The sequence below is a fragment of the Sminthopsis crassicaudata genome, chromosome 1 (genome assembly GCF_048593235.1).
Source record: "Sminthopsis crassicaudata isolate SCR6 chromosome 1, ASM4859323v1, whole genome shotgun sequence".
NCBI lineage: Eukaryota > Metazoa > Chordata > Mammalia > Dasyuromorphia > Dasyuridae > Sminthopsis > Sminthopsis crassicaudata.
In genome coordinates, this window is record NC_133617.1 from 275,563,922 (window position 1) to 275,586,737 (window position 22,816).

Here is a 22,816-nt window from a genome sequence, read left to right on the forward strand (position 1 = left end):
CTCACAGCTAGGCTTGATCTTCCCATGAAATTGTATTAATTTACAATCTTAGGACCTCTCCCCTGTAAAGGGCTAGAACTGAGCAAATGCACTTGGATAATGGAGCTGTTGAGACTAATTGCCAATTGGACAATTCTCTATTAATATGTTTGAAGGATGACCCTCCCCAACTATTCTGCCCTAGCTTGATTGGTGGGTGTGGACAAAGAGGGGGAAGTGACTTGTGTGGGTGGAGTAAGAGGAGGAAATTGAGGCATTCTCCTGACCTTGGAGAGAGAGGTAGGAGGTGTAGAGATTACTAGATCTAATCCCCCGACCAAGAATAAAGACTTTTGATTATCCTGACTACAGCTGATTTCTGTGAAGACAAGAGTTCCAGCACTCCCCCCAATCCAAATTCTTTATAGAAGGGACATGATATAAAACACAAAGTTCTAGACTTGGAATCAGGAAATTTAAGATTTAAATCCTATGTCTGACACTTAATAGCTTTGTAACTTTGGTCCACTTACCAGAATTTTCTAAAATTCAGTTTTTTCAAAGGCACAATGAAGATAAAAGTTCTTGAAAAACTGCTTTGTAGGGTAATTGTGAAATTCAAATGAGATATTTTGTTAAAACTGTCTTTGCAAACTTTAAAAGGCTATTTATGTCTCTTATATAGTTGCAGATATTCATTTTCTGAGCACATTTGAGGGCAGGTATGAAACTGAATGATTTTATCCATTATATCTTTATGATTCATAACTTCTTCTGTACTTCAAGGCTACTCAATAATCTTTCTATTGTACTATTCTTTACTACCCTCTATCTCTATCCCTATAATGACGATTATAAACTTTTTTCTTTTCAAGTCCCTAATTTTACCAATAGTCTTATTATAATAGATGACACCTTTCTACTTCATCAAGAAGATTGATGTAAGTAGCATTTATTATCAGGTACCTCAGGATAAAAGGTAGCATTACAATGAACTCTTAAGTGAAAGGTGCATTGGGTTTCCTCTGTAGCTTGAATAAATTGTACCTTAAAAAAAAAAGAAAGGAAATAGAATAAAGGTAAAAAGCACTGGTGGGTGGGGGGTTGGAAAATCTGCAGAGGTAAGGAGAGTTTGTATAAATGAGGTATAAACCTGAGACAAATGTCTGTTATAGAATTAAGAGAACTTTTAGTTGTGTGAAGTGATAGAAAACTGTGGTCAAACTATTTCAAGAGCCAATAGGATTTCCTAACTAGGAGTTTATAAGAATTATAATTGAACTCATAACTTTTATATCTAAAATACACTCTAAAGCCACATAAGATAGAACCACATGGACTTTAGGAGAATTTTATTGTCCCAAGGCTTAAAATGAATTAATTGTTAAAACAAGATGTTACAAGCAAGAAAACTAAATTTGAGTTCATTACAGCCTTTGGGCTCCAGTGCCTGACACAATTTTCCTGCTAGCTTAATCTCTCCTTTTCAGTGTTTGGTGAAAGAACAATTTATTATCACAACACTGGATATGAATCTTAGTCTACTGGTATTTCCTATGTTTTTTGGCTAACAAACTCTTATTCCTTACTCTCCTAAATCCAATTGTCTTAATGCAATTCTTCCCTGAACACTATACTCTTACACTCCCCACTCTCATCCCCATCTTATCCTGCTATTCACCTAGGCTTGCAAAGTGTGTGTTATCCTTATCATTCTTGACACCTCACTTTCTGCCAAAATATTCTTTTAAAAAAAAATTTCAATAGTATTTTGTTTTTCTAATTACATGTAAAGATAGTTTTAAAACTATATACATGCACAATCATTGTAAACACATTTCCATATTAATCATGTTGTGAAAGAAAAGTCAGAACAAAAGGGGAAAATCATGAGGAAATAAAAAGAGTGAAAATAGTATGCTTTGATCTATATTCAGTCTCCATAATTATCTTTGGATGTAGATGTTATCCTAATATTCAATGTTACCAAAATCTACTGATTTTATTTTTGTAATATCTCTTTATATATGCACCCTTCTCTCCTCTGTCTCATCACCTCATACTTGAACTACTGCAATAGTCTGCTGGCTGGCCTCCCTGCCACAAGTCTTTCTTGACTCTAGTTTATCCTCTACTAAATTAAAGTGATGTGTCTAAAACCAGATTTGACTATGCTACACTGCTCTCCCCTCAATAAATTCCATTGGCTTCCTATCACTTTTAGAATGAAATATTAGTCATGAGATAATTCAAAGACCTCCATAACCTGCCATATACCAACCTCTCCAGTCTTATGGCATCTTAGATCCTTCACTCCACTCCTCCACCTCCATCTACACACTTGCCTTATTACGGTTTTTCAAATAAAACACTTTCCATTGGCTGTCTCTAATTCCTGGAACGCTCCCTGGGTTTATGCAAATCCCAGCCAAAATTCTACATTCTATAAGAAACTTTTTATAACTCCCTTCAATTCTACTATCTTCTCTCTTTTGATTATTTCTAATTCATCCTGTATATAATTTGTTTGTACATGGTTGTTTGAATGTTGTCTCCCCCTAGGTTGAGTTTCTTGAAAGCAGGGACTCTTTCCTTTTTTATTTTATTTTATTGGTTTTCCCAGAATTAAGCACAATACCTGGAATAGTAGGTGATTAATAATTTTTAATTGATTGACTGATTCCAGACATAGCCTATACCACAGAGCTTCTCACCCTGAAATTCCATTTCTAGGTCCAAATCTTTCTTGAGTCTAACCTGGATCTGTGACCCCGAACTGGGTAATGAGCAACAGTTCTGCCTGTCATCACCTGTCCCTGCACAAATTTAAGAGGTTTTCTGCTAAGTCTGCTGGGGCAAGTAGGTGGCACAGTGGATAGACTGAAAATCCTAGAGTCCTGTTACTTGTTGTGTGAGTCTGGGGAAGTCACTTAATTCTGTCTCAGTATTCTTATCTGTAAAATGAGCTGGAGAAGGAAATAGCAAACTCTAGTATCTTTACCAAGAAAACCCCAAATAGAATCACAAAGAGTTGAATACAACTAATGGATTAAGCAACTGCTGGATCCTACTAATTTGGTGCACAATTTCTCCTTAGGTTTCATTCCCTGCTCCTAAACAGATCCCATCACCGGTCTCTGCTCTCTCTCTCTCTCTCTCTCTCTCTCTCTCTCTCTCTCTCTCTCTCTCTCTCTCTCTCTCTCTCTCTCTCTCTCTCTCTCTCTCTGTGTGTGTGTGTGTGTGTGTGTGTTCATTTCTCTTTTTTTGAAAAAAAATTATTTTTAACCTTCATTTCTTTTTAAGTTCCAATTTTTCTCCCTCTCCCACCCATTGAGAAGGAAAGCAATATGATTTCAATTATATATGTGAAATTATGCAAAACATATTTTCATATTAGCCATGTAGCAAATAAAAGCAAGAAAAATAAAGAAGGAAAATATAAATTCGCATTCAAAGTTTATTACTTCTCTCTTTGAAGGTAGATAGTACTTCTCATCATGAATTCTTTGGAACTGTCTTGGATCACTGTAGCTACTCAGAGTAACTAAATCTTGGTTAATCATTATTATAACATTGCTATTGCTTTGTGCAATGTTCTAGTTCTTCTCGTTTTGCTTTGCATCAGTCCATATAAGTTATCTCATGTCTTTTCTAAAAATGTCCCTCTTATTAATTATAGCACAATGATATTCTATCACAATCATATATCACAACTTATTTTCTGTCCCTGAATATCATCATTCTCTGTCTATCTGCCTGTCATTGTCTTTGTCTCTGTCTCTGTTTCTCTCTTTATCCATAAACAAATACACATTTTTGGGAATAAAATATAGTGATGTGTACATGTCTGTGATAATATTTTATTTTATTTTTACTTTTTAAAGATTATACATGTACATTCATTTTTTACATATTTCTATGTGAATCATTAGGAGAGAAAAATCAGAACAAAAGGGAAAAAATATGAGAAAAACAAAACAGAAAAAAAAAGTGAAAATAGTATGCATTAATCTACATCCAATCTCCATACTTCTCTTTCTGGATGCAGATGGCATTTTCCACCCAAAGTTTATTATAATTGCCTTGGATTACTGAATTGCTGAGAAGAGCTAAGTTTATCATAGTTGATTATGTGATTAGATCTTTTAAACTAGACATACATACCCATACATTGAGAGTATGAATAGGATGGATAGATGACTTCTGAGATCCCTTTTAATTCAAATTACGATTTCTAATTTACAATTTTAGAGAGCTATATGAGACCACTAAGAAATAAGCAGTCTTCCTTGAATCACACAGTCAGTATGTGACAGGCAGGACTTCAATCCAGATTTTCCTGACTTTAATGCAATGATGCCTCTCACTCTAAATATATCATTATACATGCTGATACATACATAGCTAATCTTTTTTTATAAGAAATTTAAGAAAGCTAGTGAGAATGAGGGAGAAAAAGTTTTATACTTGTGTTAACTTTATTCCTTTTCATTCTTTCCCATATTCACATCATCTCTTTATCAGTTTTGTTTCTTTATTCTTCAAATAATGTCCAAACTTCTCTCATAATAGAGTAATATCTTCCAGTTCCCTTTTCTTTGTAATCTTTCTTTTGTCTTTTTAATGCAGATATTATAGCTTGATTATATTCACTCCTTAAAGCAATCCATCTTTACTTGCAATCTCTTAACAACAGACTCCCAAGGCTGCCCTAGGTATTATGTTATTATGTTTTAATGCATTCTTAAGAGCTTTTTAATCAATGGTCATATGTTAACATAATGCATCCATAAAGTAGGAGCAGAATTCTCTATTACAAATGAGACCATATCATACGTTTTAAAAAGAACAAAAGTCTTGAAGAATGAAAATTGTGCAATTTAGGGATGGAATAGCAAATATAGTCCAAGCCATTTGGGGAAAAATGTAGTTCAAATTATATATTGTTTTGTCATCTGATCAGATTCGAGTCACACTTAAATAAGCTAAACTTTTAAGAGTTTGTCAGAGAGACTAAAATGGTGTTAAATGGTTGAGACAATCCTACCCTGTTTGGAGAGAACCTACAATTACACAGGATAACTTAGAAGTTCACATTTTCAATGGTGAGGCTACACAGACCTATTTGTAATTTCAAAGAAGCTCCACTTACAGAGATGGAAAAGTAGGGCCTCCTTTCTTCACCCTGTCACTAACTGCCTCAGGTTTCATCTTTTAGAATTTTCAGACACCTGGTTATTTATAAACTTGAGACTGAATCATTAGGCACCAGCCTAAGAGCAAATGATAATAATTGCAGGCAATTCAGCATCTAATAAATATATTGTAGCATCATGACAGGGGCTCCAGAAGCCACAACTTCTATAAGCACATGAGAAACAGTGACTGGTATCTTTTCATTCACTAAAAAGTCCTTAGAAAACTAGCTTTCACTTGCTCAGCTGAGGTTAGGTATGTACCTTATAATCTATGCCTGTCATCCTACACAGAATCACAATGGAGGGATAAAATAACAACTTTAGTCATGCTAATGTTCTGTGTTATTTCTAAACCAATAACATGTACCTTTTTCCAGGGGACTGGGGGAACAGGTGGGTGGGAAGCATGGGATTTCATTAGTGTAGGGTTTGGAAACTCCTGCTCCTTATGCAGGTCATCAACAAAATCCTCTTAGAAACTGGCCCCCAGGGTCATGAGAAATTAAATTATTCATCCATCATCACAAAGCTATTTTGTGTCAGAGGCAGGGCTTCTTTACTCCAAGGATAGTTCTCTGTGTATATGACATATTAATTTTATTTTTGGTCCTGAACTGTGATTTTATGTTGGTAAGGGAATTCTTGGGCATTGAGGATAGATAGACAAAAAAATGAAACAGTTTTTGACCTAAAGAACCTTACATTCTGCCAGATTAACAAATTGCCTGGATACAGAACCTTACCAGCTAGAATATGCCAGAAACAGGATTTGACTTCAGGACTTCTTGACTCCAAAATGGCCCTCCAACCCTTATGTTACAGTGCTTTATGAATTTTTTTTATTAAATACATACTATATGCCAGGTACGATGCTAGCTACTACAAATATAATTACAGTGAAATGGGGCAGCAAAATGGTACAGTGGCACTGTAGAGTGGTACATTAGGGCACTGGCCCTAATGTCAGGAGGATCTGAATTCAAATTTGACTTTAGATACTTAATACTTACTGGTTGTGTGACTTTGAACAAGTCATTTAACCATAATTTCCTAAGCAAAAAAAAAAAAAAAAATACAATGAATTTATAAATATCCCACATGAAATCCACAAAGTATAAGGCTTTCAAAAGGATTACATCATTGAACTACCCATAGAATTAGAACAACTTGAATAATCTGCCCTCTTATACTGCTGGTCCCACCACTATATCCCAAAGTTTTTATTTTGCTTGGTTTTGTTTTGGGTTTTTTTTTTTTTTTCCTTTTTTAATTGCTTTTCAGTCGCATCCAGTTATTTCCAATCCCGTTTGAGATTTCCTTTGCAAATATACTGCAGTGGTTTGAAAGTACTGAAAAAAGTGGTTGATCTTAAGGCCCATTTGGTCCTTTGGCTTTCTCACTGAGAATGTCAACAGTGATGATAGATTTCATGAATTGGAGATCAAAAGTTAACTTCTTTCTATTTTACCCAAAAATCCAGAAATGAAAGAATGGATCACATTAGCAAACTTTCTGATCTCTGGAGAGAGCTGAGACCATGTTTTTAAACTTTTCCCTGAGAAGCTCTGCTTTTCAGTGTCCTTCTAAATTGTCCTGATCACCAAAGGAACAAAAAAAGAGGAAGAGGGAAAAAAAAGTACAAACTAAGCTGTATGTGTCAAGGTCACAATTGTAATATTGTATAGGATAATTTACAAGTGCCACCTTCTAGGAAAAGAGCCAACTATGTTGTGATACCCTTGAGTCCTTGTTTTCTTTTCCAATTCAATCTGAAATGTTTCTCATCTGGAGACTGGTGAATGAATGATGTTAGAACCCTGACAAAGACTTCAAAACACTATTTCCTCATCTCCTCATCTGCAAAATGAGAAATTTGGACTAGATTCTCTTGAAAGGTTCCATTTCCAGTTTTAACATTCTATGATCCCAAAATTAAAAGACACTCCAACTCACCCTTTCCTCCCAGTCTAACTTCAAGAAAAGAATATACTATATGTCATCCCAATAAGAATCTTGCCCATACTGTGTGTAATCCCAGCAAGATTTCAGGATAATAAGAGCAGAGAGTACTCAACTCTCACTTTCATGGGTTTCAATGGCATGAACAGACATGAACAAAAACTAAATTTATAACCAGAGTGAAAAGAAAGTGATTTCCCCCATTTTCTTTAGACTTCCATAATTTTTTTTTTTCCTTTTTCTTCTGACAATGGTCAATTTTGATCAGGTTAATCTGAATGACAATAACTGACATTACACAGATTTGCAAAAGTTTGCGATGTGCATTCCCGAAGAGAAAAACCACAATAGCTTTTTAGTTGTTGTTGTTGTTGTTGTTTTAACCCATTGCTGCAGGGAAATTTGACCACATATATTTCCAAAACCAAAAGTCTGAATTCAAGCATTAATCCACATGAACACAATAGCAATCCCTTCACACTGAATCTGAAGCCCCGTAAACACACATTGTAAAATAAAATGTTGCCAATTCCCAGACCAGCGGCTCCATCACGGGGAGTCCAATTGTAAAGAGCAATAAGAAGTCGGGCTCTCTCAGGCAGTATTCTTTCCAGCGAGATGGAGCAAAGAAATGGAGGAGATTTATTATTATTATTATGTTTTTTATTACATCACGTCCATTTGAGTCACTAAGAGAATCCTTCTGTAGAAACCTCCCATATCAGAAAAGATTGTTCCTACCAAGGGCAGGCACGAATCGGACACCCAGTTGGAATAAGTGTTAGAAGCTAAGGAGGAAGGATACTGAACTTACCCTGCATAGCGATTGTTGTAAAGGTAGCAGTGCTCTGGTTCCGGAATCCGCAAAAAGAGCAGACAAAGCAGCCACTGAGCAGCTGTCCAGCCAAGGGGCTTCATAGTGTCCGGAGGGAGTAAGCGAGCGACAGCCAGTCTGCCAGCGGCAGACTCAAAGTGGCCAAAACCCACTCCCTGCTAACTTAACTTCAGTGCCTGGAGATCAGGGAGCAGAAGGAGAGGGAAGTAGGCAAGAAGGGACAGTACTTGGCTTTCAGAAAGGGAAAAGCAGAGCGAGGGCAAAGTTAAGGCAACTGAGGTAGGAAAGTTGCTTTTGCTAAGAAGTGAATCCTGGAGGGAGAAGTTGGAGTGGCAGCTGCTCAGCTTGGCTAGGCGCGGCTCCACACCCCAGCTGCTGAGTCCGAGCCCTAAGTAGGCTCTCCACTTGCAAGGGCTGGGACCTCCTCCCTAGTTGCTGCTGCTGACTCAGCAGCCGGCGCCCCGCAGTGCCCTTCCTTTGGGTAACCCCTCTCTGTTTGTTTGTTTTCCCACTTCAGGCCCCAAACCCGCCTTTGACAACCTTCTACCGTCTCTCTCATCCTGCTGCGCTCTCCCCTCCATACCCCTTTAATATTCTGCTCACACTGTGGAGTGAACGCAGCTCCCCCGGTAATATGGTTAATTTCTTCAGAGGACAAATTTACTAAATCCCCCCACACCCCTCAGGTCTGATGTCCCTATTAGAACCCAGGATCCTGTTCCCGATTAGTTTTAATTGGATCGGAGTTACTGCTATAAGATCCTGGGTTACAACAGGTTATTACTAAGTCACTTGTGAATGTGTTCAAACTTCTTCATTTTTGAAGTCTTTTTTCTTGACTTCTGTGTGCAAAGGAATAGAGAAAGGAGGTTAGTGGATGAAAACGTAGCAGAAAACAGTTCCTGGTCCTTTAGGAGTTTATAATTTAGCTAGGCAAGTTAGGTACATACAGAGAGCAAAAGGGACCCGACCTGTGATGTCATTGGTTGCAGCTCAAAACCTATTTCTTTAACTTCCTGTTTTTAGAGTTGCTTTGAATTGTATTGAATGATTAAGTAACCTGTGCAAGGTCATATAACCAATATTTAGTTGGGACTTGAATCTACAATCCTCTTTGCTCAAGAGCCTGTTCTCTATCCTTGCTATCACTGCTTCCAAGCAAGAAGAGGAAAAGTTAAATCCAAGAGACACTGTTGCAGAGAAATGAGACAGTTCAGGTGCTCAATGTGGGCTAGAATGGACATAACTTCCAGCATAAGGACTTAAAGAGGTGTGGTGTGTCCTATTTGGGGAGTCAGGAGAGTGAATGAGTAACACCGATAACTTATTCTGAACAGACCAAATATGGTCCTTTTTTGTTGTCTCTTAATTTTTTCTTATGCTATTTGAGTAGTCACAACTAAGATCACTATATAACTTGTAACAACCAGTAAATCTCAACTATTTACTCAAGTAGGAGAGCATAATGATGACAACACTGATGGAGAAAGGTGATACCAATGTCCATATTCAGGATGAACCAATAGCATCTGGTTGCTAAAGCCTCCAACTTGGTAAGAGATGAAGCTCAACTCATCAATCTACATGTATCACTATGGGTCAGGCACTGTGCTGAGGAATGAAGATGCAGAAAAAAAAAAAAAAGGGGGGGGGTTAAAAAAGGAGAAAAGCCACAAGAGAAGAAAGCCAGCTCAGAAATAGAGATTTCAGGGGAACAATCAGGTCTTGTCATTTTGCACCCTTAAATACAATTTTCCTTCCATTTCTGTGCTTTTATTTTGGCTATGCCCATGCTGGAATGCTTTCTCTACTTACTCATCACAACCCTCTGGAATCCCTGTTCCCCTTCAAGGCTCAAGTTCTACTTTCTACATGATACCTTTCCTGGTCCCTTCTCTTGTAAAACTACCTTCTGTCTACTGTATCTGTGTCCTATACACACACACACACACACACACACACACACACACACACACACACATATATATATATATATATATATATATATATATATATATATATATGTATATATTTACCTCTATATAAGATGTATGCAGCACATACATACAAACATCTTTAGAATATAAAGCGTACTGAAGGCAGGGCTATTTCATTCCTGCTTTTATATCCTCTGAGCCTAGCATTATGCTTGGCATATAGTGGATGTTTAATAAATTCTTTGATTGATTAATTTGACAATCTTGACTTTGTGTGGTGTATCTTTTTAAGCTTATGAAGCCTCAGCCTGCAAGCCTCAGTCAACTTATTGAGGTAAAGAGGAAGCATTTCTACTGGCCTGGTTACTACTGAAACAAGAAAGGCTTGTCATAAATTTGGGGAAAAATCATGTAAAGAAACAAATTTTTCCCCACCTTGGAACTTCAAAGTGTCAAGTGAATTTAGTATAAATCTGTTGTAATTCATCCACAAAGGTACCCTAGTCAAACCAGGAATGTTGGTTATGGCTGGGTGGTAAGCATACCATCAAAGGAGTCTTTCAGAAGGTTATTTGGGTTTTAGTGATGTGTTACAGCAGCTGTGACAGTCTGGATTCAGATTCCAAGGTAATAACTTCTCTAGCCTTGGCAAGTAAAGATCTAAGATGTACTATAAAAATACCTAGAAAACTTTAGATCAAAGAGTTTCCCAAACAATAGAAGTCACTCTCAGAAAGAGATTCTCAGCTTTTCAGGCACCACATTATCTGATCAAATTCCTCTTAAGATAAGCTTCCATAAAATGTTAATGATAGAAAGATACCATCTAAAAAGTGGGAGAAGAGAGCAGAGATATAGGCAATTGAAAAAAAAAAGATTCTTTTTTTAAAGGCTTTAAAATAGAGTGAACTTTTAAAACCTGTTAAGAATATGAAAATGTGGAAGAATGGGCAGTGGTAGAAAAGGGGAAATCTTGCTTATCATCTATGGCTTATTAATATTTTAGTGGATGAAATACTAAATACATTCTCTAATACAAACTAAAAAAAGAAACAAATGCAAATACAAACAAATAAGCAAAAACCCTTCTGGATCCTGATTCACTGGCTGACCAGTAATAAGGAAGAGAAAACCAAATGTAACAGACAGAAAAGATTATTGATATGGGGTCTAATCCTAGGTAAAGGATTTCTATTGACTTGAGCCTGACAAGCTCCTGCTGGGATTTACATCATGTAAAAGTGAGTATAAAGTCAAATAGGAATTTCCCTCATCTGTAAAATGAGGATCTTATAAAGAACTTTGACTGTACCTCTTTTATATATTTCAATATATCAAGAAGCAGTGATTTCATGAATGTTAATTCCTCCCACATAAAGTGTAGACAATACCCCTCCACCCTTACTATATGGTCTTTATGATTTGCTGTAGTCAAAACAAATTCTATTACTGAATTATCAGCGATCTGAAGATGAGTCACTCCTAACTTAGACTGGTTCTGAGCTGTCAGAGAGACACTATTTTGTGATTTTGGAGCATGATAAGACTTATCAAATCCAAATTCTGTTGATATGACTTTTAGCAATCCAAAGTTATCTCCATGACATCCTGAGATAGCAGAGTAAGATATTGCAATTGTGACATCTAAGCACTTGTTTGAATTCTTTGTCTTCTGCCTACTGAATCACCTAGGGCAGATTATTTAAAAATCTCTCAGCCTTATTTTCCTCATCTGTAAAATTGTAATAATTAAAACACCTAATTCATACTGTGAGGCTCAAATAAAATAATGTGAAACACTTTGGAAACTTGAATGTATTATATGCATGTAACTATCATCTATTATTACTGCTGAAATAGTTATTATTCTGTATTATATTCATGAAATCAGGACATGAAACTTTCCCATTTTGTAAGGGTAATTGATAGTGGTCACCATCTTTAACAGCCCCACTACTATTTCCAGTTTTTCTATAACTGGCTTTGGTTCTAGTTACTCAGAGTAAAGGTGAAAATTGGTGGAAATTGGAAAGGTAAAAAGAAAGGAGGTATGAGTTTTCTTCCTAACTTCAAATTGATCCAGTATGGGACAAACTCCCTGTGCCTTGAGATTGTTGTTCATCCTTCATTCTTGAAGAGAACCAATGACTTGCAAATTGGATTTCAGTGAGGTAAAGATGCTAAAAGTCATTAACTTCAATCAATCTCTCATCTTGTGTCATCAAAATTGAGTGGCAAGATATAAATCAAAATGACTGGTAATGATCCAGGATGTAATGAATGAACTTGATCTTTCTAATTTAAGACCTTTCCCAGGCCTCACTGGGAATGAAAGGAATGAAATTTAGTCACTCTAGTTTAGCAACTGTTGGAATTTTTTGCATGAGATATATACATCAAGAGATCTTTATAACTAGAATCTAAACCATCCTTTTCTGCTCTAGGTTGCTAGGTCTATAGGTAGAACTAAAAAAAGAACTGGGAAATATATATATTTTCCATAATCATGTTAGCCTTGTATTTTATTTTTGTTTTTTACTATAAAGCTATAATATTTTTCTGAGGAATGGAAAATGTTACAGTGAAAACAATGCATCTATGGTGTACTAGGAAGAGCTCATCAGGGCTATGGAACCTCTGAGTGGCTATATAGGTTCCTCAGAGAAAAAAGAGCCAACCAAAAGGAAAAATTTTATTGACTCTCTATGAATTCAGTTATGAGTCATTTCTGTGTTCGTTGTGGTATGGTATAAACTACTTTAGAAGCCTATTTCTTGCTGAAACTGAGGTCTCTTTGGAGAGAGCTAGAAATGAGTAAAATTCCTATGTTCTCAGATAATTCTGGATAGAATCATGAGTTAAAATTTAGTGGATGAAATACTAAACACATTCTCTAATACAAACTAATACAAGTTTTTGACATCTACAAGATTGAACCCCACCTATGTGTAGTCAAAGCTTTGTAAATTATCATCAGGTTATAATTTGTATATGTGTCATACTTTTTCCTACTAGATTTTAAGCACTATAAAATACATAAAGTCCTAAATGACCACATCACTCCCTGGTCAATAAACTCTAGTGGCTTCCAATTACCTCTAGGATCAAACACGAATTTCTTTTTTTTTGACATGTCAAACCCTTTACAACCCAACTTTATCCTGCCTTTCCAGATTTATTATGCATTACTCCACTTCATGCAATCTTTAGTCTAGCCAAACTGGTTTTCTTGCTATTCTTCCCACATAGCACTCCATTGCCTTTACAATGATTGTTTCCCATGTCTACAATTCACCCCCTTCCAATCATTTCCCAGGAGACTCCATAGTTGACTTCAAATCTGAACTCAAGGACAATCTCTTAAATGAGACCTTTCTTGTTGCATGGGCTAGTGCTTCTCTCTTGAACTTATCTTGTGTTTATTTTGCATATATTTTTATGTGATAGTTTGGTGTAGCAGAGAGTTGTCAAACATGCAGCTCACATCCTGCATGACCCAGAACTTCCTGAGTACATCCCCAAACAGATGGAAAAAAATAAAAAGGAAATATTTAACAACATAAAGAAAAATACAATCAAATATTGATAACATTTTCTTAAGCTGTCAATATACAGCCAAGAAAGATTCTTATCCACAGATTAGTGTCTCCCATCTATTTTAAAATTGACAACACTGGCATAATAGATACTTCTGAAATATACTGGTTATGCATCATTGGACAAGTCACCCAATCTGTCAGGGCTCTGGGTAATGCTCTAAGACAATTGTGCTGATTCATTTTCAGTCATGTTCAACTCTTCATGACTCCATTTGAGGTTTTCTTGGCAAAGATACTGCAGTGGTTTCCTTTTCCTTCTCCAGTTTATTTTACAAATGGGGAAACTGAGGCAAACAGAGTCTTGCCCAGGGTCACACAGCTAGCAAGTGTCTTAGACTGGATTGGAACTCACAAAGATGAGTCCTTCTCACTATATCCAGCACTTTGTCTACTGCATCAATAAGTTGCCAATAAGTTGTCTTGTTGAGGGAGCTTCCATTTTAGAGTTCCCTATATCATTGAAATCATAGGTCCAACCAGTTGGGCAATGACTGAATTCCTATGGTACATGAACATTACAGAATGTTATTTTTCCATAGAAACGACCAGCAGGATGATTTCAGAAAGGCCCGGAGAGGTTTATATGAACTGATGCTAAGTCAAATGAGTAGAACCAAGAGAACAGCAACAAGATTATGTCATGATCCAATGTGATAAAAAAAAAAAAAAAAAAAAAAAGTGGCTCTTTTTAACAATGAGATGAATTAGGCCAGTTTTAATAGACTTATGATGGAGAGAATCATCTGCATCCAGAAAGAGGACTGTGGGGACTGAATGTGGATCACAACATTGTATTTTCACTCTTTTTTATTACCGTTTTTTTACTTTTTTTGTTTTATTTTTCATTTTTTTTCTTTTTGATTTGATTTTTTCTTTTCAGCAAGACAAATGGGGAAATAGTATAGAAGAATTGCACATGTTTATCATATATTGCATTACTTGTTATCTGGGGAGAGTGTGGGGGAAGGGAGGGAGAAAATTTTGGAACAAGGCTTTGCAAGAGAGCATGTTAAAAACTTTCTGCATATATTTTGAAAATAAAAAGCTATTATTAAATCTAAAAAAAGAAAAAAAGAAATCATAGGTCGAGTCCCTGGTGCTATCTTATATTTTGTATATTTTTATATGTACAAGTGGCTTCCCCATAGAATGTGAGTTCCCTCAGAGCAGAGATTGTTTCATTGTTGTCTATATCCTCAGCACTTACCATACTGCCTGGTACATAGTGGTTGCTTAATTGCTGCCTGAAGAGTGATCTAGATTGACTGATAAGGATAGGGGCTATATCACCTCTTTTGGCATTTCCTCACTAACATAAACAGTTGATAAATATTTGTTGAAATGAATTGGACTAAATATGCCAAGGATTCTTCTACCTCAAAAAATTTTGATTCTTGAGAATCACTTGGAGAGTCAGCTTTATAAAGAAAAGAGTAGAATAATTTAAAATTACTTTTGAAGAGATACCTAGAGAGAAAGATTTAAAAACAGCTCATTTTTGTAATATATCCAGACCTTAAATTTGACCCACTTATCCTTTGACGCTTAAATCATCCAAATTTGCTTATTTAGTAAGTTGTGTTTACTACCACTGTCTCAATCTAGAAGGAAACATTATTAGTTAGAGGAAGACTTTCTCCTGGCCCTAACAATTATGTGAGAAATGCTTTGAACCATTTCCCCAAAGTCATTGATAATGGCCAGATAATTGTGTTTATGGATTGTCAATGAAATATGAAGGGCTCTGACAGACATCAATAAAACATAAATTCCCTACTTTTTTAAAAGAAGATATATATTTCCTTAACCACATATTTGTTCTTGATACTACATTTGTCTGATATTGAGCATATTATCCTAAAGCTTTGAATACATCGAGGAAACTGGTGAAAATGAATTGTTTTTCTTCTTGGGAAGTAGCATAATAAAATAATAGAGTTCTTATCATCAATACCAAATCCAGTGGAACAACTGATTTTAAGTGTGTCTCCTTGCTACAGGGAAACTTATTCAGGAAAAAATAAAAGCACCAGTTCCAATTTCCTTGGACAACTTTAATTTTTGTTAAAAGATAAAGATTGTCCAAATAATTCCCCTAAAGCCTTGCTAAATTCTTAATTCAATCTTTAATGTTTGTCACAGTTGAGATATATATTTGATCAAACATAAAAAGTTTTTTTGTTTGCTTGTGTAGACCAATGTTGTATCATTTACCAAGATAAGGTGAAAATGGATACATGACCTAGATATAAAGAGATATTACAAGAAAATTTGAAGAACATGGATCAGAGTTCTTATCAAACTTATGGACAAGTAAATAATTTATGAATAAACAAGAGACAGAGATCAGAGTATGTATGATTAAATTTAACTCTTCTTTTATTGAACAATATTTTAAAAAGAAGGCCAAAAACATCTGCTTCTTTTAAAAAATGTTTTATTAATTTCTTTTCATAGCATGGTCATTTCCCAATGACTTTCCTACCCTTACTCTACAATTTGCCTGTAGAAATATGTTTTGCCACATAGAGGTACAGTGATATTTTTGTTGTTTTTCCTTCATTCTCAGAGGACCATGACATCAGGGTAGTGATGCCATAACATGCAAGTGAATTGGATTTAAGGGAGGGCTGTGTAAGGTCACCTTCCTCACTTTCTCCTCCAAAACCATCTAGGTGCATTGGCTAGATATAGATAATAAGGACTGGAAAAATCACACAGTGGCCATTTCTGATAGGTCACACTCTGATAGAGTGTGCCTTATTCTACAATTACAATACATTACTTCTCTTTTAAGAAGTATGAGTTATGCTTCATCACCTGTTCTCTAAAGTAATGAATAGTTAATTGATTAGCATACCAAAATCTTTCAATATTGTAGTTTTACATTACTTTGGTCATCATATACTAATTCTACTTATTTTGCAGATATGAATTCTTTTTATTATAGCTTTTTTAAATATAAAACATATGCATGGGTAATTTTTCAACATTGACCTTTGCAAAAACTTCTGTTGCAATTTTTCCTCTCCTTCCCTCTACTCCCTCCCTTAGATGGCAGATAGTCTCATACATGTTAAATATGTTAAATACATTATATGTATTCATATTTATACAGTTATTTTGTTGCACAAGAAAGATCGGATTTAGAAAGAAGGTAAAAATAACCTGAGAAGATAAAAACAAAATGCAAGCAAATAATAACAGAACGAGTGGAAATGTTATGTTGTGGTCCATACTCATTTCCCAGTGTTTTTTCTCTGGGTGTAGCTGGTTCTGTTCATTACAGATCAATTGGAACTGATTTGGATCCTTTCATTATTGAAGAGAGCCATGTCCATCAGAGTTGATCATCGTATAATCTTGTTGTTGCCGTGTATAATGATCTCCTTGTTCTGCTCATTTTACTCAGTATCAGTTCATGTAAGTCTCTCCAAGCCTCTCTGTATTCATCCTACTGGTCATTTCTTACAGAACAATAATATTCCATAACATTCATATACCACAATTTACTCAGCCATTCTCTAATTGGTGGGCATCCATTCAATTTCAAGTTTCTAACCACTATGAAAAGGGCTGCCACAAACATTTTTGTACATGGGTTCCTTTTCCTTCTTTAAGATTTCTTTGGGATATAAGCCCAGTAGTAGCACTGTTGGATCAAAGGATATGTACAGTTTGATAAGTTTTTGAGCATAATTCCAAATTGCTCTCCAGAATGGTTGTATCTGTTCCCTGTCCCAGCAACAATGCATCAATGTCACAGTTTTCCCACATCCCCTCCAACATTCTTCATTATCTTTTCCTGTCATTTTAGCCAATCTGACACGTATTTCAGTTACCTTAATTTGCATTTCTCTGATCAATAATGATTTGGAGCACCTTTTCATAAAACTAGAAATAGCTTCAATTTCTTCATCTGAAAATTGTTCATATCCTTTGACCATTTATCAATTGGAGAATGGCTTGATTTCTTATAAATTAGAGTCAATATATTTTAGAGATGAGGCCTTTATTAGAATCTTTAGCTGTAAAAATGTTTTCCCAGTTTATTGCTTCCCTTCCAATCCTGTCCGCATTAATTTTATTTATACAAAAGCTTTTTAACTTAATATAATCAAAATCATCTAGTTTGTGATCAATAATGACCTCTAGCTCTTTGGTCACAAATTCCTTTCTCCTCCACAGCTCTGAGAGGTAAACAATCCTATGTTCTTCTAATTTATCAGATATAAATTATTTATGCTTGTCATTTCTTCTAGCATAATATATCATTAATTTATATAGTATTATTTGTTCAGCCATTACCAAGTCAATGATAATTAGTAATGCTTCCAGTTTCTCTTGGTTCTCCTATATTTCTAACTTCTTCTGTCTCTGAAGGATCTTCATCCTTGTCACACAAGTTAATCATAAGTGGGCCCACAGGGCTTTGCCAACTGTTCTCTTCCCTTTTTCCTCTATGTTATTTTACTCATTGATCTTATTAGCTCCCATGGATTTAATTTTCATCTCTTTGCTGATCATTTTCAAATCTACTTATCCAGCTACAACTTCTCTGCTGACCCTTAGTTCTTCTATTTCCAAATACCTATTATACATCTCAAACTAGATGTCTTATGGATATCTTAGACTCAACCTGTTTAAAATGAATTCATCATAATTTCCCCTCCCTTTCAATACCCTCCATTTCCTAACTTCCTTATTACTGCAGAAAGTACCACCATCCTCCCAGTTACCCAGATTTGTAACTCAATTGTCATCCTCTATTCCTCACTATCTCTTATTGTCCCTCTTCCCCTTTCTCTACTACATCCAATCTCTTGCCAAAGCCTGTCAGTCTCCCCTTTGTGACATCTCTTATCTATTCTTCTTTCTTTCCTTTGATACTGCTCCATCCAGATGAAAACCCTCATCACCTCATACCTAGCTATTGCAAAAGTCTACTGGTTGGTCTGCCTGTTTCAAGTCCCTTCCCACTTCTATCCAATCCATTGTCAAATCCAATGGAACAACTATTTTGCAGTGTGTCTTCTTGTTACAGGGAAACTTATTCAGGAAAAAATAAAAACAATGTCAAAGTGATTTCCCTAAAAGATAGGTCTGTCTGTGTTCTTTCGCTCCTTCCTCCTGCAGCACTCAATAAACTCCAGCAGCTCTCTCTTACTATTCGTATCTATTCTAAAATCCCATTTGACATTCAAAGACCTTCATAACCTGTCCCACCCCTGCCTTAAAACTTCCTCCTCTGGTTCCCTGCCCAACAATTACTTTGTGATTCAATGATGATTCAATGATTCTTGTGTTCTTCATATAACACATCTAAGTCTCACAGTGGCTAGAATGCCAGGTCTGGTCTGAGTTCATATCTGGCCTCAGACGCTTACCAGCTATGTGGTCCTGGGCAAGTCACTTAACCTGAGTTTGCTTCAGTTTCCTTAACTTAAAGTAATAATAGCATCTATTACTGAGGATCATTGCTAATTGTTACTATTAATTAATATATTAATATATTAACTCTGATCATTTTCACAGGTTGTCTCCCATATCTGGAAAAGATTATCTCTGCCTTCTGGCTTTCTTGCCTTCTTTTAAATCTAACCTAAAATCTCTCTTAAAGGAAGCTTTTCCTTATCTTCTTTCCTTCTGCTGATTATTTCTAATTTTTTCTCTATCTACCTTGTTTTTTTCTATAGCTGTTTTCCTGTTTACAGCTTAGACTCTTGCTTTTTCCTAATAACTACCATAGTTCCTGTCACATAGTAGACACTTCAATTTTTTATTTGCTACCAGAAGAAAAAGTACTTTTGTAGATTTTTTTTTTAATTTATGAAACTTTTTCCTCTGCCTTTGATCTCCTCTACTACTATATATTACTGGTAGGTCAAAAACTATAAATAGATGAAATTTGGTGACATTTTAAAAAGTATTATTCCAAATTGTTTTCTACGATGGTCAGGTAATCTCATAGCTCCAATATCCATATGTAAGGATATCTTACTCTCAATGGTTTTATTAACAATTGTGGTTTATGTCATTTTTGTAAATCTGATGGATATAAAGTAAAACTTCAGAGTTCTAAATTTATTATTTTTTTAATGATTTGAAACAAACATTCATTCATTCACTTGTTAATGAATGTTTTTGTTTTCTTGAAAGTGGGCTCATAGTATATTTTGCCCATTTCTCAATTGAGCAGTGGCTTGTGTATTTGGAACAATTCCCTGCATATTTTGGATATCAGAACTCAATCAAATATATTTACTGCAAAGATTTCTTCTATAATTTTCTCTTCCAATTTTGAATACACTGATCTTATTAAAGTGAACATTTTCCATTTTGTGCAATCAAATTGTCTATTTTATCTTGTATGAATGTCTACCACTTGCTTAGTTAAATATTCTTTCCTAGATATGTTTTTTTGAGTTATCTAATTATTTTAATGTTTTGTTTTTGTCATATAGTCATTTGGAGTTTATTATGGCATATGGTAGAAAATGTTGGCCTAAAACTGTTTTAGTAAACTTTCTAGGTTTCTGAGCAGTTTTATTTAAAAGGAAAGGAAATAAATATTTATAATAGTGCCTACTATATACTAGGCACAGTGCTAAGGCCTTTTTTTTTTGATGGTAGACCCATTACTAAGTTTTTCTTTTAAAAAATAAAGCTGTTTATTTTTTAAAAATATATGCAAAAGATAGTTTTCAGCATTCAACATTGCAAAATCTTGTGTTTCAAATATTTTCCTTCCTTTCTCCCATACCCTCCCCTATTCAGCAAGTAATCTAATACATGTTAAACATATACAATTCTTCTATATGTATTTCCACATTTATCTTGCTGCACAAGAAAAATCAGATCAGAAAGGAACAAGAAGATCAGAAAGAAGATAAAAAAATAAGTAAACAACATCAAAAAAAGGTGAAAATACTATTGAGATTCACATTCACATTATTCTTTCTGGATGCAGATGGTGCTCTCCATTACATGTATTGGAACGGGCCTGATTCACTTCATTGCTGAAAAGAGTCACATCCATCAGAGTTGATTATCACATAATCTTGCTGTTTCCGTGTGCAACATATCTCTTGGTTTTGCTCATTTCACTCAGCATCAGTTCATGTAAGTCTCTCCAGGTCTCTCTGAAATCATCCTGCTGGTCGTTTCTTACAGAACAGTAATATTCCATAGCATTCATATACAATTTATTCAACCATTCTCCAATTGATGGGCATCCACTCAGTTTCCACTTTCTTGCCACTACAAAAAGGGCTGCCACAAACAATTTTGCACATGTGGGTCCTTTTCCATTTTTGGAAAGATCTCTTTGGAATTCAAGGGCAGTAGAGACACTGCCGGATCAAAGGGCGTACACAATTTGATAGCCCTTTTAGCATAGTTCCATATTGTTCTCCTGAATGGTTGGATCAGTTCACAATTTGATAATGTGTTAAGGACTTTACAAATATTATCTTTTTTGTACTTTTAAACAACCCTGAGAAGTAGGTGTTATCATCATTTTTATTTAGAAATGGAGGCAAATAAATGTTAAATGACTTGCCCAGGATTGGATAGCTAGTAAGTGTTTGAGGTCAGATTTGAACTCAGGTCTAGCCTGATTCCAGGTTTGATATTGTATCTACTGTATCGTCTAGCTGCCTTTTTCAGTAAGAAATCCTTAACTTAATTCTTGGGTTAATAGAATACTAGCCTTATGGGTCCTTCTTACTTGTCTGTTTCACTGATCAACTTTTTAATATTTTTAAATAATACAGGTTTTTTTGGTAAGTTTTCTTGTTCATTTTAAACTTAAAATAAGAAAAAAAACATTTTCATATATATACAAGAATATGACATAATTTGATTTAAAAAAATAAATTTCCATTTCATAAAAATATATGTAATAGATACTATTCCTGGTTTTTAAAACTACCCAGCTTTATATTCTAGAGTGGAACACAATGGGCTGGAATTCATTTTAGATTAAATTCTTTATTAGATTTTCTAGTCGGGTGAGGTCTCCTAAGGTCTCCTACCTACCTACCTAGCTATCCTTTAAAACTAAAATACCAGTGAAACATTGGCGAAGGGGAAAAAACCTACTTAAAATAGGGTCTTTTATCTTGAGGAAATCACTTTTTGGGTCTCGATTTCCTCCTTTATGAAAAAGAGACAATAAAGTCAGATTTAATCAATTGGAAGAATATCAAGAGCTCATGGGTAGACTTAGCTAATATGATAAAAATGACAATTCTACCTAAATTAATCTATTTATTCAGTGCCATTTCATTCAAACTCCCAAGAATTTATTTTACAAAGCTAGAAAAAAAAATATATAAGTAGGTGGTTGAATATGTTATGGTATATGAATGTTATGGAATATTATTATTCTGTAAGAAACAATAGTAAGATGATTTCAGAGAGGCCTGAAAGACTTATATGAACTGATGCTAAGTGAAATGAACAGAACCAAGAGATCATTGTACATGGCAAAAACAAGATTATATGATGATCAATTCTGACAGATGTGGCTCTTTCAACAATGAGGTGATTCAGGACAATTGCAAGGGTCTTAAGATGAACAGAACCATTACACTGAAATAGAAGACTGGGAACTGATTGTGGATTTCAAAATAGTATTTTTTTTTGTTATTTGCTTGCATTTTGTTTTCTTTCTCATTTTTTTTCTTTTTGATATGGTTTTTCGTGTTCAGCATGATAATTGTGGAAATGATAGGTGCACTGATATAAATATGGAATTCCATCTTCTAGTGGATACTGAGGCTAGAGCTTAGGTATTCAGGGTTAACCTGATAGAATGAATGCATTTGAGGCACCAAAATGGGGAAATTCCAGGAGTAAGGGTCAGCTAAGATGCTTATGTAAGGGCTAATATAGCTATATATATTATAGAACTATATATAATAGAACTAATAGAACAGCAAAGATCCAGAGTAGAATTGGATCCATGAATGTCTAATGAACTTCCAATTTGGGCAAATAGAGGGAGATGTGGTTAAAAAACAAAACAAACAAACAAACAAAAAAAAAAACAGAAGAATAGAAAAGAAGAAATGGACCGTGTCAGAGGAAAGTCTTATATGCATTGATACAGGGAAGTGAGCAGAACCAGGCAAATAATTTATACAATGACAAAATTATAAAGAAAATAATGTTGAAGGACTTTAGAACTCTGATTCATGCAATAGCAATCATAATTCCTAAGGATTTAAGGTACAACATGCTACGTACCTAACAGGGAGGTAATGGACTCAAAATGAAGAATAAGACATACATTTTTGAACATTG

General features: G+C 35.1%; 1 protein-coding gene across 1 annotated transcript in view; it reads right to left on the reverse strand.

Annotated features, from left to right (window-relative positions):
- CPA6 (carboxypeptidase A6) overlaps positions 1 to 8,386 on the reverse strand; it is a 364,131-nt gene extending 355,745 nt beyond the window's left edge. The window contains exon 1 of the mRNA XM_074278838.1: positions 7,951 to 8,386. Within this exon, the coding sequence (XP_074134939.1) occupies positions 7,951 to 8,054 (104 nt within the window). The 5' untranslated portion in view covers positions 8,055 to 8,386. The remainder of the gene's footprint in view (positions 1 to 7,950) is intronic.
- Between the last annotated feature and the right edge of the window lie 14,430 nt (positions 8,387 to 22,816).